Source organism: Malaclemys terrapin, chromosome 9 (genome assembly GCF_027887155.1).
Source record: "Malaclemys terrapin pileata isolate rMalTer1 chromosome 9, rMalTer1.hap1, whole genome shotgun sequence".
NCBI lineage: Eukaryota > Metazoa > Chordata > Testudines > Emydidae > Malaclemys > Malaclemys terrapin.
In genome coordinates, this window is record NC_071513.1 from 18820389 (window position 1) to 18832456 (window position 12068).

Sequence of the window (12068 nt, forward strand, 5' to 3'; positions counted from 1 at the left end):
GAAGAGGACTGTTTATTTCAAAGGAAGATCTAGGATGAAATCCTGATCCCATTGAAGTCAATGGCAAAACTCCCATTGACTTCAATGGGTCTAGAATTTCACCCCTGAAATTAACAATTAGCATGTGTTCTATATTCAGTGAGGACACCTTGGAGAAGAGGATACCCAGTCTGTGGGGTAGCGTAGCCCAGAAAAGAGATCAGAGGAAGCCAGTGGGAAAGACAAACTAGATGCAGCCAAAAGGCTGGCTGAGCAGCAAAACCAGTTACTGTGAGTGCTGAGGGACCCTTTAACAAAAGATCCACCTGTGGTCATAGATGACAGCAGCACAAGTTCACAGATATGTAACAAAATTCCCTGCTGCCCTTCCGATGACATGGTAAATGAAAGGATGTTACCAGGAAAAGCAGTCATTGCACCAGAAAGGAATTATCACAGAATGTAATTACACAGTAATTCGTAGCCTGTAAAATAGAGCATGACCTAAAGTTATTGTTTTTTTTAAATTTCCTTATAAGGCAATATTCGGTTCACTATTTAGACATGCACATTTCTTTCATTGTGTAGAGTTGCCAGCCCTTTAGGCTTTTCAAGATAGAAAGGTTTACTTGAAGAATGTGCATATCACTACACCAGAAACTATTTCAGAGTGATACAGTTTAAGGACACAATTATCCTCTCGGATCCACACTGGGGATCTATATCAGGGGTCATTCTCTCGGTCTCGGAAATAGAGGGCGTGGATCAGTGATCTATGGCCCATCCTACCACTACACCCCAGAGCCATGGGTTTAAGTCACAGAAAGGTCAGTTCAGCCCCTTCATTTGTCTGGGGGTTATAAACGGAGTTCCGTGCAGTTTTGGATGTGATCTTAAAACCAACATCTTATCTCTACTATGGGGACATTAAGGATTTCATGACACTACTTGTAAGAGCAGGAATTTGCCACAAGATCTTTGGCCAAAATGTAATTTCCTCATCTCCCCTCCCACCCAGAATTATACACCATCCACCTAAAGGTGGATGTATTTCAGCAGTGCTGAAAGTATGACATTTGTAAAGGGATTTGGGATCCTTTCAGAATGAAAGGACTTTACAAACATAAATATTGTTATTAAGTAGCTCACACGGAACTCCCACCTATAGCACTGGTAGTCCAGCAAGACGGTCTAATGCAAAATATGTGATACTGAGAATAAGTTCAAACCAACAGCTGAGATCCAAACAGTACCCTAACTTTAGGGAGCTTCTCATCTGGACTCGGTTCTGAATTCTGCAGTTTGGGTCCAGTTTTAACCTGTATGGCAGATTACAGACCTTCACCGGTGGTTAGAGTTTTGCCCTAAAATTTTACAACTACTAGAGATTTGAATTGACAGGTAAGAAAATGCAGCACTGTGTGAATTTAGTGCTAGTGAAAGGTACTGGATTAAGTGCTTAGAAAATGAAGGGCTTTGTTCTGTGTTGCTTGTATAGAGTGAGAACCCCAGCTGTGGTTCCATAGGAAATTCTGGTGTAACTAAGTAACACCCATCCTGATTCTCCATTAGCTTTTGCAGCAGCAGTGTGCAAGTGTTGACGACAGCTCTGATGGACAGTGAGAGGGGCCAAAGTTGTGGGCCTTGCATTTCCTTCTGTTCATTTATTCCTCGCAGCAGAGGTTCACGGGGATATACCAAGCCTTGATTTGTTGGTCTTGTTCCTGTTGTTCAGGGGAACGTGGAGAGAACCACACGTACCAAACTGACTGTATGTGAAAACAGGCACAAGCCGTTCCTAAGGCCAATGCTAAAAACAGCTGCAGAGGAAAAAACCATCTGAAACAGCCCTCACTTCTGTTACATTCAGTAAAAAGCTTCCCAAAGTCAGCGCTACTGACATACTGCCTTATTAGCCTACAAAGTGCATTTACAGATACTCACGGTGGATTTTTGGTCTTTGAAAACAAAAAGATTCTAGGTAATGGGCCAGATTCTCTGAGGGTGTAACCCATGGAGTTATGCCACCCAAGAACGTGGTTTGTTTTAGCCATTTTGTCTCTATGTCTAGGTATATGTAGCTAGGAACAGTTTTAGTAAGGTATAAGAAACGTAATACCTTGTGCTTACGGAGGCTCCCTGGACTGGTAGGTGTGGAGATTGGAGACTGCTTGGATTTGGGTGTAGACAGCTGACTGCTTGATGTTCCATTTGCTGTCATAAAATAAGACAGAAGTCAGCAATGAATTCACAACGAAAAGCAAGAAGCAGATTATGTCTCTACTTCAGGGAGATGGAGAACATTCAGACCGATAACATCTAAAGGCTTCAGTTTATTTCATCTATAATTCAGGCAGGGAACAAAAAAATCAAAAGAACAAAATAATTATTCACTGGATTGAATGTTTCAGCAGTTCTAAATACAGGGCATTGCCACAGCTGAGAGGCAATATTTTACTTTATAAATATTATCCCACTATAAAAACCCACTGTAAGACTTCCAGACTTTCAAGCAGTTTAATACCATTTAAACGATGCAGTACTTTGAGTTATCAGTGAAAATCAAAGTCTGCAATGGCCTAGATCACGAACTTTAAATATTATCCAATGAATTCATACATTCGCTTAAAATGTATATAAAACTTAGTCTCTTAAGCCCACGGACTGCACTTAGTGCTAAGGACCCTTGAAGTGCCGGCCACCATGTGGGCACAGACATAGCTACACCCATTTGCCCACTGCTCAGGGCTGGGGAGTGGGCAAGTGCATGGAGGCATTAATACTGTACCCTCCTGAAGGTGGTGGAATGAGAGTACATTTCCCATAGCTCCCCTGCAAGGTAGCTTCGCTCTGCACCCAGCACTGGCCTGTGTGTCGAAGCTACAACCTGGCCTTCTGGGTTTTCGTAACGACTAAAGAAAACAAAAATCTTCCCAACTTTTATAAATCATTAAAAAAAGTAAACTTCATTTAAACCTAACCTCTGAACAAAATGTTAGTGGGTTGGTCTGTGCTGTCTTCATATAGCCTAGTAGTGAAATGGCTGCGGTCCATGCCAGAGGCAGCTATTATAGATGTATAGGGTAAATAAATAAATAAAAGTAAACACCAAATTACAGCAAATAACAAACAAAACAAAACACCGTGACCAAAAATGAAATGGGGGAAAGGAAAAATCTTACTGCCACCGATGTTCTTTAAAGTAGCACATAACTTGGAATATTATGAAGCGTCATGGTAAATATTTCATAAGGATATGTTTCCTTCATGTGAATTTGGTAATGTTTTTGCTAGATTCTATATGCTGCGCTTCAATTCCGGGGAGACAGACCCTGATTCTGTTCTTGTTCGCATGGCTTTTAATGGCGCAACACCATTGGTTTTGGTGGAAGGGAATTCAGAGTCAAGTTGGCTATGTCTAAGTATATTATTTTTGGGGGTCCTTCAATTCTGAGTAATCCAAGAAGGAGTAGGCTGGAGGTGTTACTTAAACAAGTATTAAAAATACATTTCCCATTCAAGTCTACATAAAATCATATCAAAAAAGAAGCCATGATGCTTATTCCTTCAGTACAATCCCCAAAACTAAAAAATCAAATATTCTGATTATTGCTTTCTTAAATGGCATTAAACATTGCTAACGTTCCATATACATACATTAAACAGAATGTTCCTTTGCCAAGAAAACAAACAAACAATTTTTTAAAATTAATTTGAAGTTTTACATAGAAGGAAAGAGAAGTACAAGGATAGGACTGGTCATCTTCTTATTTGGGTGTGCCTAATTTGCGCCTACAGTTACTGTGACTGCGAGTAGACGCATGCCAGGATGGCAAAAATTTGGCACTTGGGATTAGCGCATGAAATCATGGCAACTGCGTGTGCAAATGAGGCATGTAATTGAGCATAAATTTGAGTGTGTAAATTGTCTGAAAATCAGGCCTATACAATTTATAAGGCATAATATTGTGAACAGTGGCAGGCAGGGTGTATGGTGTATCAAATTTTAAAGATCAGAAAAAGGAGTGAAAAATAAGTGTTTAGATAAATAGCATCAAAGTACCTAAAGTGGGAGAAAATGACATTTATACCCAGTTTAAGACTTCTTTATACCTTTAGAGCCATGTGAAGGAGCCTTAGCAGAAATGAGAATGAGGCCCCATATCTGTGGTACTTACACCTATGAAGTCATCTGAGTTTTGCCTGGGCAGGGACAGATAGCCTGAGCCTCACCTATTGCAATACTAATTCTATATTACAGTTCTGGGCCAGCCTAAATAGGGTTTGTGGCCTAAATCTATATGTAGATACACTTAGTGACCTCACAATCATAGAAATGTAGGACTGGAAGAGATCTCAATAGGTCATCTAGTCCAGTCCCCTCCACTGAGGCAGGACTAAGTATTATCTAGACCACCCCTGACAGGGTATTTGTCTAATCTGTTCCCACAACCTCCCTAGGTAATTTGTTCCAGTGCTTAACTACCCTTACTGTTAGGAAGTTTTTCCTAATGTCTAACCTAAATCTCTCTTGCTGCAATTTGAGCCCTTTACTTCTTGTCCTGTCTTCAATGATTAAGGAGAACAATTTATCACCCTCCTCTTTATAACAGCCTTTTATATACTTGAAGGCTGTTATCATTTCCTCCTCCCATCTTCTCTTCTCCAGACTAAACCACCCCATTTTTTCAATCTTTCCTTATATGTCATGTTTTCTAGACCCTTTAATCATTTTTATTGCTTTCCTCTGGACTTTCTCCAATTTGTCCACAGTGCCAAGAACTGGACACAGTATTCCAGCTGAGGCTGGATCAGTGCTGAGTAGAATGGAAGAATTACTTCTTGTGTCTTGCTTACAACTCTCCTTTGGATACATCCCACAACGATTGCCTTTTTTTGGGGGGGGCAACATTACACTGTTGACTCATATTTAGTTTGAGATCCACTGTAAACCAAACCCCGCCCCCACCCCCCGATCCTTTTCTGCAGTACTCCTTCCTAGGCAGTCATCATTTCATGATGTTTACTCACTTAACCTGTCACCCTCATGGTTATTTCAGCTCCTGGACAGAATGCAGAGTTCTAGGATCAGGTTTTTACCACTTCCTAGCCTACTCCGCCTGAGTCTGAATAAGGACGGACTGAAAACTGAGTAAAGTCTTCAAGATTTGCCCTAGTAGGAATAGACTACCAGGCCTATATACAGGGCTGATCTCATTCTGATTAGTACTACTTTGCAGCCTATGGTTCCCATCTAGCAAAACACCAGAGCATATACTTAACTTCAATCACATAAGTTCTGCCTTTGACTTCAGCGGGACTGCTCACATATGTAAAGATAAGTCTCGGCTTGATCCTGCACTCACTGAAGTCAATGGCAAAGCTCTGCATTGATTTCACTAGTGTTGGATAACGTCCTGTGTTTACGTGTTTTGCTGGATTAGGGCCAGCTTGCTCAGCACCTTGCAGGATTGACCCATAGGTACGTTTGAGAATCCATTATGTCTCTCTCCGATTGCCAGCCAGAATTTGGCGCCTCGTCTTCATATTTCCGTATGAGGAACAATCCCGGTACTGTATCCACAGTGGTCTGTGTTTCCACCACAACTTTCATTCATTGTTTCAATCCATTAGCATCCTCTGTCAATAGTTTCCCTCCATTCATTTCATGTCGTTAGTGGAGTAAGGTGTTTTGTGTAACTGCTGTGCTAAGAATGAATCCCTTTTTATGTGGTTTTGTGTTTTGCCGTTAAAATATTTACTGAATTTTTTTGTTCCCAATTACCACTTTATAGTTATAGTGTTTTAAAAATAAAAATAAAATCCTGAGAACCTATCTGCAACAGACAGCCTCATAGGGATATTTACTTCCCCATGTTCACCATTAAAGCCAAAGACTGGAAAAGATCCCTCCCTTATTGAGTGAATAGTGGAGCTGATTAAATTTAGGCTGCGTTAAATTAGCCCCCAGTAACAATCCAATATGCAGGAAGCAGTGAAAGGCTTTGAGGAGCTGCTTTAATGACTGTGGTTGGTGCAAGGTTGGGGAGGGCTCCTGTTCCTCCTCTCACACCACTTGTGCACCTAGGCCCATTTCAGCCTAATTCTTTACTTCTGTGGCTCCTAACTTTCTTGACATTCTGCCTTTGAAGTCCCATTGCTGCTCCATTCCTGCAAAGTCACAATGGCTTCCCCACCCCCGACCCCAGTTTTGAGATCTAGAATTATAAATTCTTTGGAATTTCTGGTCAGATGCCAGAGTAATTTATTCTCCAATGAAGCGATCCTGTTCTGAGTCCCTGAGACGCTCCTGACCCCCCACTAACTTCTGGGCAGTTGCTTTCATTTCTAAGATGGCCTCAGGTATCTTCTCTATCTACACTTCATCTACGATGCTTTTTAATACCAATTTTAGCAAATATCTTTGGATCAAATTTAGAGATAATGCAAGTTACATGTTAACATGTGGATGTGAGTCCAAGAGTGTCTAAGCTGGTGCAACGCTCATGCTATAGGGACCGGAAGAAAGTATATGTCATATCAGTGTAGATTTATATGACTTGCTTCTGACTTTGGCCCTTTATTTTTGTAACGTACATTTGTCAGTATCATTTCATCTCTGTATTCAATGATACTCTGAGGGGCGGATAGGTAGAGAGGTCAGGTCACCATTAATAGCCACTCTTCATTACAAATTTGTACCATTTGGGAATGAGATTTCTATTAAAATATGCTCAAAATACTGGTGTGCGGAGAGCTGGAGAATGGAGTGACCTTACAATTCACTTCAAACCACTCTGCAGTAAAAAAGAACGTTAGTCAACTGTATTGGAAAATAGGATTGATTGCCTACTGGCCGTGGTCACTCGCGCTACTTCACCCTTGAAAGCTGAGTAGATTAGCGTTTAGAGCAGATGCATAAAAGTTTAGTTTATTAACTATACAACATAAAATATAAACTGAAGACAATTCAGACAAATAGATTTTAGATCTCCGGCAGGTTTGTTTAGCGGGGGACCTTGGCTTTTCTATTATGTAAGCCAGTGGGTAAAATAGCTCTAACCTACTCAGTGTTATCTGGAAATCCAACTCTAACTTTGAAATTGTCTCTTTGGGTATGTCTTCACTACCCGCCGGATCGTCGGGTAGCAATCGGTCTATCGGGGATTGATTTATTGTGTCTCGTCTAGACACAATAAATCGATCTCCGAACGTGCTCCCCGTCGACTCTGGAACTCCACCAGAGCGAGAGGTGGAAGCGGAGTCGATGGGGGAGCCGCAGCCATCGATCCCACGTTGTGAGGATGGGAGGTAAGTCGATCTAAGATACGTTGACTTTAGCTACACTATTCTCGTAGCTGAAGTTGCGTATCTTAGATCAATTGTCCCCGCCCCCAGTGTAGACCAGCCCTTTTGGTACTGTTATTGTTGACCCTGAGACAGAAAGTAACCCCTTCTTACAGGAAACACACACACACACACACACACACACACACACACACACACACACAAAAAGAAGTAAAATGAGATTTCTTTGCAGTGTCAACATTTTCCCTCTCGCAAACAGAGAACTGGTAGAATTGCTAATGTTTAGGCATCAATGGACAGCAAAAATATGTAATTGCTGCAAGGGATGAGAGAAATTCCCTAATACAATAAGACATAAGTGCTATAGAAATGCTATTAATATTTGATGAGCACTGGTGAAAAAAGGACATTTAGTCAGCAATCTGACAAGACTGATGTATAGCAATAGGGATATTCATGTACTGTTGGGAAATAGATCTGATTTTCTCTGCTTTGTAGTAAAAAATCCCATTCATTATCATACTTTAAAAATGTATTCTGAACTCAAATGGGACCAAATAGTGAGGTGTTAGAGCCAGATCCTAACTCAGTGGTGGGCAACCTGCAGCCCGCGGGCCGCACACAGCCCGTCAAGGTAATCCACTGGTGGGCTGTGAGACAGTTTGTTTACATTGACTGTCTGCAAGCACGGCTGCCTGCAGCTCCCAGTGGCCGTGGTTCGCTGTTCCTGGCCAATGGGAGCTGCGGGAAGCAGCGGCCAGCACATCTCTGTGGCCCGCACCACTTCCCACAGCTCCCATTGGCTGGGAATGGCAAACCACAGCCACTGTCAGCTCTGGGCAGCCGTGCCTGTGGATGGTCAATATAAACAAACCGTCTCGTGGACTGCCAGCGGATTACCCTGATGGGCCGTGTGCAGACTATGGGCCGCAGGTTGCCCACCACTCTCCTAACCGGTCAAACTGGTATAGCTCTTTTGAAGTCAATACAACTATGATGATTTAAGTTAGCTGGGGATCTGGGCCTGTATAGAGTCATAAGAGTTTAGAATTTAAGGCCAGATCATCTAGTCTGACCTATCACGGGCTACCAGCACCTATATGCATAGCTCCTGGAAAACCAGACTTTATAATCAACTTTCAGAATTAATGAATGGTTGAATACAAATTAAGCCTTTATTGTTTATATGTATAAAATATTATATATGCCTGTGCAATCTTAGTTCAGCCCCCTTATGATGCAGCCTTTAACTACATGATTACATATTATTTTTTCATTCAGTGCACAGGATGGACTGTGCTCTAGGGATGAATCAGGGTTGTGCAGTGCAAGAGGCTATTGTCTGTAAGACACCTGCCTCATTTGTTGCAGAAGATGGAAGGTGGACAGTGAATGAGGCAGGGACTGCAGGGAGAGAAAGGACAGTCTCATGGTTAAGGCAATTGCCTGCTACTCTGCTGAACTGGATTCTATCTCCTCAGCCTCTGTCACAGAGTTCCTGTATGAAGCTGGGGAAATCACTTAAACCAAATTTTCCCCAGATGGTCACTAATTGAGTGTTCCTCATTCTCTGGATTCCTGACTTGAGGCCTTGCAGTCTGATTTGCAGAAGTGCTGAGTACTTACAGCTGCAAGTGAAGTCAATGGGAGCTGTGCTTTAAACATAAAGTGCTGTATAATGCTAAGTACTTTGAAAAATCCGGGCCTAGGCATTTCAAATGGCGCACCCAAAATGAATGGTCAATCTGATATTAATCTCTTTGTGCCTCACTTCTCCATCTGTAAAATGGGATAATAGTCATTCTTTGTGAAGCGCTCAGATACTATAGTGATGAGTGCCATAGAAAAGACAATGAGGAAATTAATAATTCTGTATTCAGAGCAGGGTTTGTATAGTATGCAGTAGTAATGCCTGGGACCAAACAATAGAGATAAAATAAAATAGTAAATAGCTACTTCTCAGTGACCACTGTCAATTTTTCACACTGAAGGAGGCAGGGGTCCTATGGAAAGAATAGTATGTGATCATGTAATTAAAGGCTATCATAATGCATGCACGAAAAGGGGCGGAATTAAGATTGCATGGGCAACCTTAAATCAGAGATTTCCTGACTTTGGAGTGCTTGATTTTACAATCTTAACATTCTTTTAACGTAGCTTTTAGCATGTAATATCTCCGTACAGTATATAGTGTAGCTTGATGGCTAGCTGGAGCGTAAGTGGAAGTGGAACTAGATAGCAGGCTGGTTTGAGCAATATTGTGCATAATCCCAAAGACATCTGCTGCCTTTTTAACACATTCATTTAAAATAACCCTTGGGAATCAGGACTGCAGTCAGGCCTGATTGATGTTCTGTATCTGTTCTGCTAATTGTTGCTGCCTTGTGGAAATGCATTTGTCGCTCTATCCCATTAGAGAAGCAAGAAATTAAAGTCCAGAAACAGTCCTTTGCTGATCTGATCATTGGTTCCCCGAGCCAAAGTCAATCCTAGGCCACTAGACCCTGTAGCTAGAAAAGGTCATATTTAAATTTAAACTCAATGCCCTGCTGATCTCCCCTGTGAGTCACTGAGGCCATGCCGATGTTAATCATTTCTTGCTGGAAAAATCATAGACTCCCCCGTCACAGAACAAATATTTGTACAACTGAACCCTGATCTGACACATGAATTCTACCAAAGGCAAAAACTCCAAAAGAGTGAAAAGGCATGACAGAATTATTTCTTCAAGCCTGAAAATAAAACATTGATTTTATAGAATCATAGGACTGGAAGGGACCTCGAGAGGTCATCTAGTCCAGTCTCCTGCACTCATGGCAGGACTAAGTATTATCTAGACGATCCCTAACAGGTGTTTGTCTAACCTGCTGTTAAAAATCTCCAGTGATGGAGATTCCACATCCTCCCTAGGCAAGTTATTTCAGTGCTTAACTACCCTGACAGTTAGGAAGTTTTTCCTAATGTCCAACCTAAACCTCTCTTGCTGCAATTTAAGCCCATTGCTTCTTGTCCTATCCTCAGATGTTAAGAAGAACAATTTTTCTCCCTCCTCCTTGTAACAACCTTTTATGTACTTGAAAACTTTATAATGTTCCCTCTCAGTCTTCTCTTTTCCAGACTAAACAAACCCAATTTTTTCAATCTTCCCTCATATTTTCTAGACCTTTAATCATTGTTGTTGCTCTTCTCTGGACTTTCTCCAATTTTTCCACATCTTTCCTGAAATGTGACGCCCAGAACTGGACACAATACTCCAGTTGAGGCCTAATCCGTGTGGAGTAGAGTGGAAGAATTATTTCTCGTGTCTTGCTTACAATACTCCTGCTAATAGATCCCAGAATGATGTTTGCTTTTTTTGTAACAGTGTTACACTGTTGACTCATATTTAGCTTGTGCTCCACTATGAGCCCCAGATTGCTTTCTGCAGTACTCCTTCCTAGGCAGTCATTTCCCATTTTGTATGTGTGCATCTGATTGTTCCTTCCTAAATGAAGTACTTTGCATTTGTCCTTATTGAATTTCATCCTATTTACTGCAGACTATTTCTCCAGTTTGTCTAGATCATTTTGAATTATAATACTATCCTCCAAAGCACTTGCAAGCCTTCCCAGCTTGGTATCATCCACAAACTTTATAAGTGTACTCTCCATGCCATTATCTAAATCTAAGATATTGAACAGAACTGGACCCAGAACTGATCCCTGCAGGACCCCACTTGTTATGCCCTTCCAGCATGACTGTGAACCACTGATAACTACTCCTGGAAATGGTTTTCTAACCAGTTTTGCACCCACCTTATAGTAGCTCCATTTAGGTTGCATTTCCCTAGTTTGTTTATGAGACAGTCATGCGAGACAGTACCAAAAGCCTGACTAAAGTCAAGATATACCACATCTACTGATTCCCCCCTATCCACAAGGCTTGTTAACCTGTCAAAGAAAGCCATCAGGTTGGTTTGACAGGATTTGTTCTTGACAAATCCATGCTGACTGTTACTTATCACCTTATTATCTTCTAGATGTTTGCAAATTGATTGCTTAATTATTTGCTCCATTATCTTTCCAGGTACAGAAGTTAAACTGAGTGGTCTGTAATTCCCTGGGTTGTCCTTATTTCCCTTTTTATAGATTGGCTCTATATTTGCCCTTTTCCAGTCTTCTGGAATCTCTCCCGTCTTTCATGACTTTTCAAAGATAATCGCTAATGGCTCAGATATCTCCTCAGTCAGCTCCTTGAATATTCTAGGATTCATTTAATCAAGCCTGGTGACTTGAAGACATCTAACTTGTCTAAGTAACTTTTAACTTGTTCTTACCCTATTTTAGCCTCTGATCCTACTTCATTTTCACTGGCATTCACTACGTTAGACATCCAAACACCACCAACCTACTTGGTGAAAACCGAGACAAAGAAGTCATTAAGCATCTCTGTCATTTCCACATTGTCCATTATTGCTCTCTCCCCCCACCCCCCACCCTCATTGAGTAATGGGCCTACCCTGTCCTTGGTCTTCCTCTTGCTTTTTGCTTCATACACACTATAGTTCTGATCCGAAAATATCTTGCTAAATCTGAGTTATCGTATGGGTTTAATGCCAACGGTTTAGGGGAGGAATTCCTGGGAGTTTGGTAAATGTTACTGATAGATTAAATACATTTTTCAAAATAAAGAAATACAAATGATAAATGACAAAACCAACATTTTCCGCCTGACCTCATTACCTAAGATTTATCTCTGTATTTTTGTTGGTTTTTAAATTATTCCAGGTTTTAAAGATCTGT

General features: G+C 41.2%; 1 protein-coding gene across 2 annotated transcripts in view; it reads right to left on the reverse strand.

The window, feature by feature from the left end:
• Positions 1–12068, reverse strand: part of DCX (doublecortin) — a 111200-nt gene that overhangs the window by 16701 nt on the left and 82431 nt on the right. For both annotated transcript variants that reach the window (XM_054039875.1, XM_054039876.1), the window contains exon 6: positions 2099–2193. In XM_054039875.1, coding sequence (XP_053895850.1) covers positions 2099–2193 — 95 coding nt within the window. The remainder of the gene's footprint in view (positions 1–2098; positions 2194–12068) is intronic.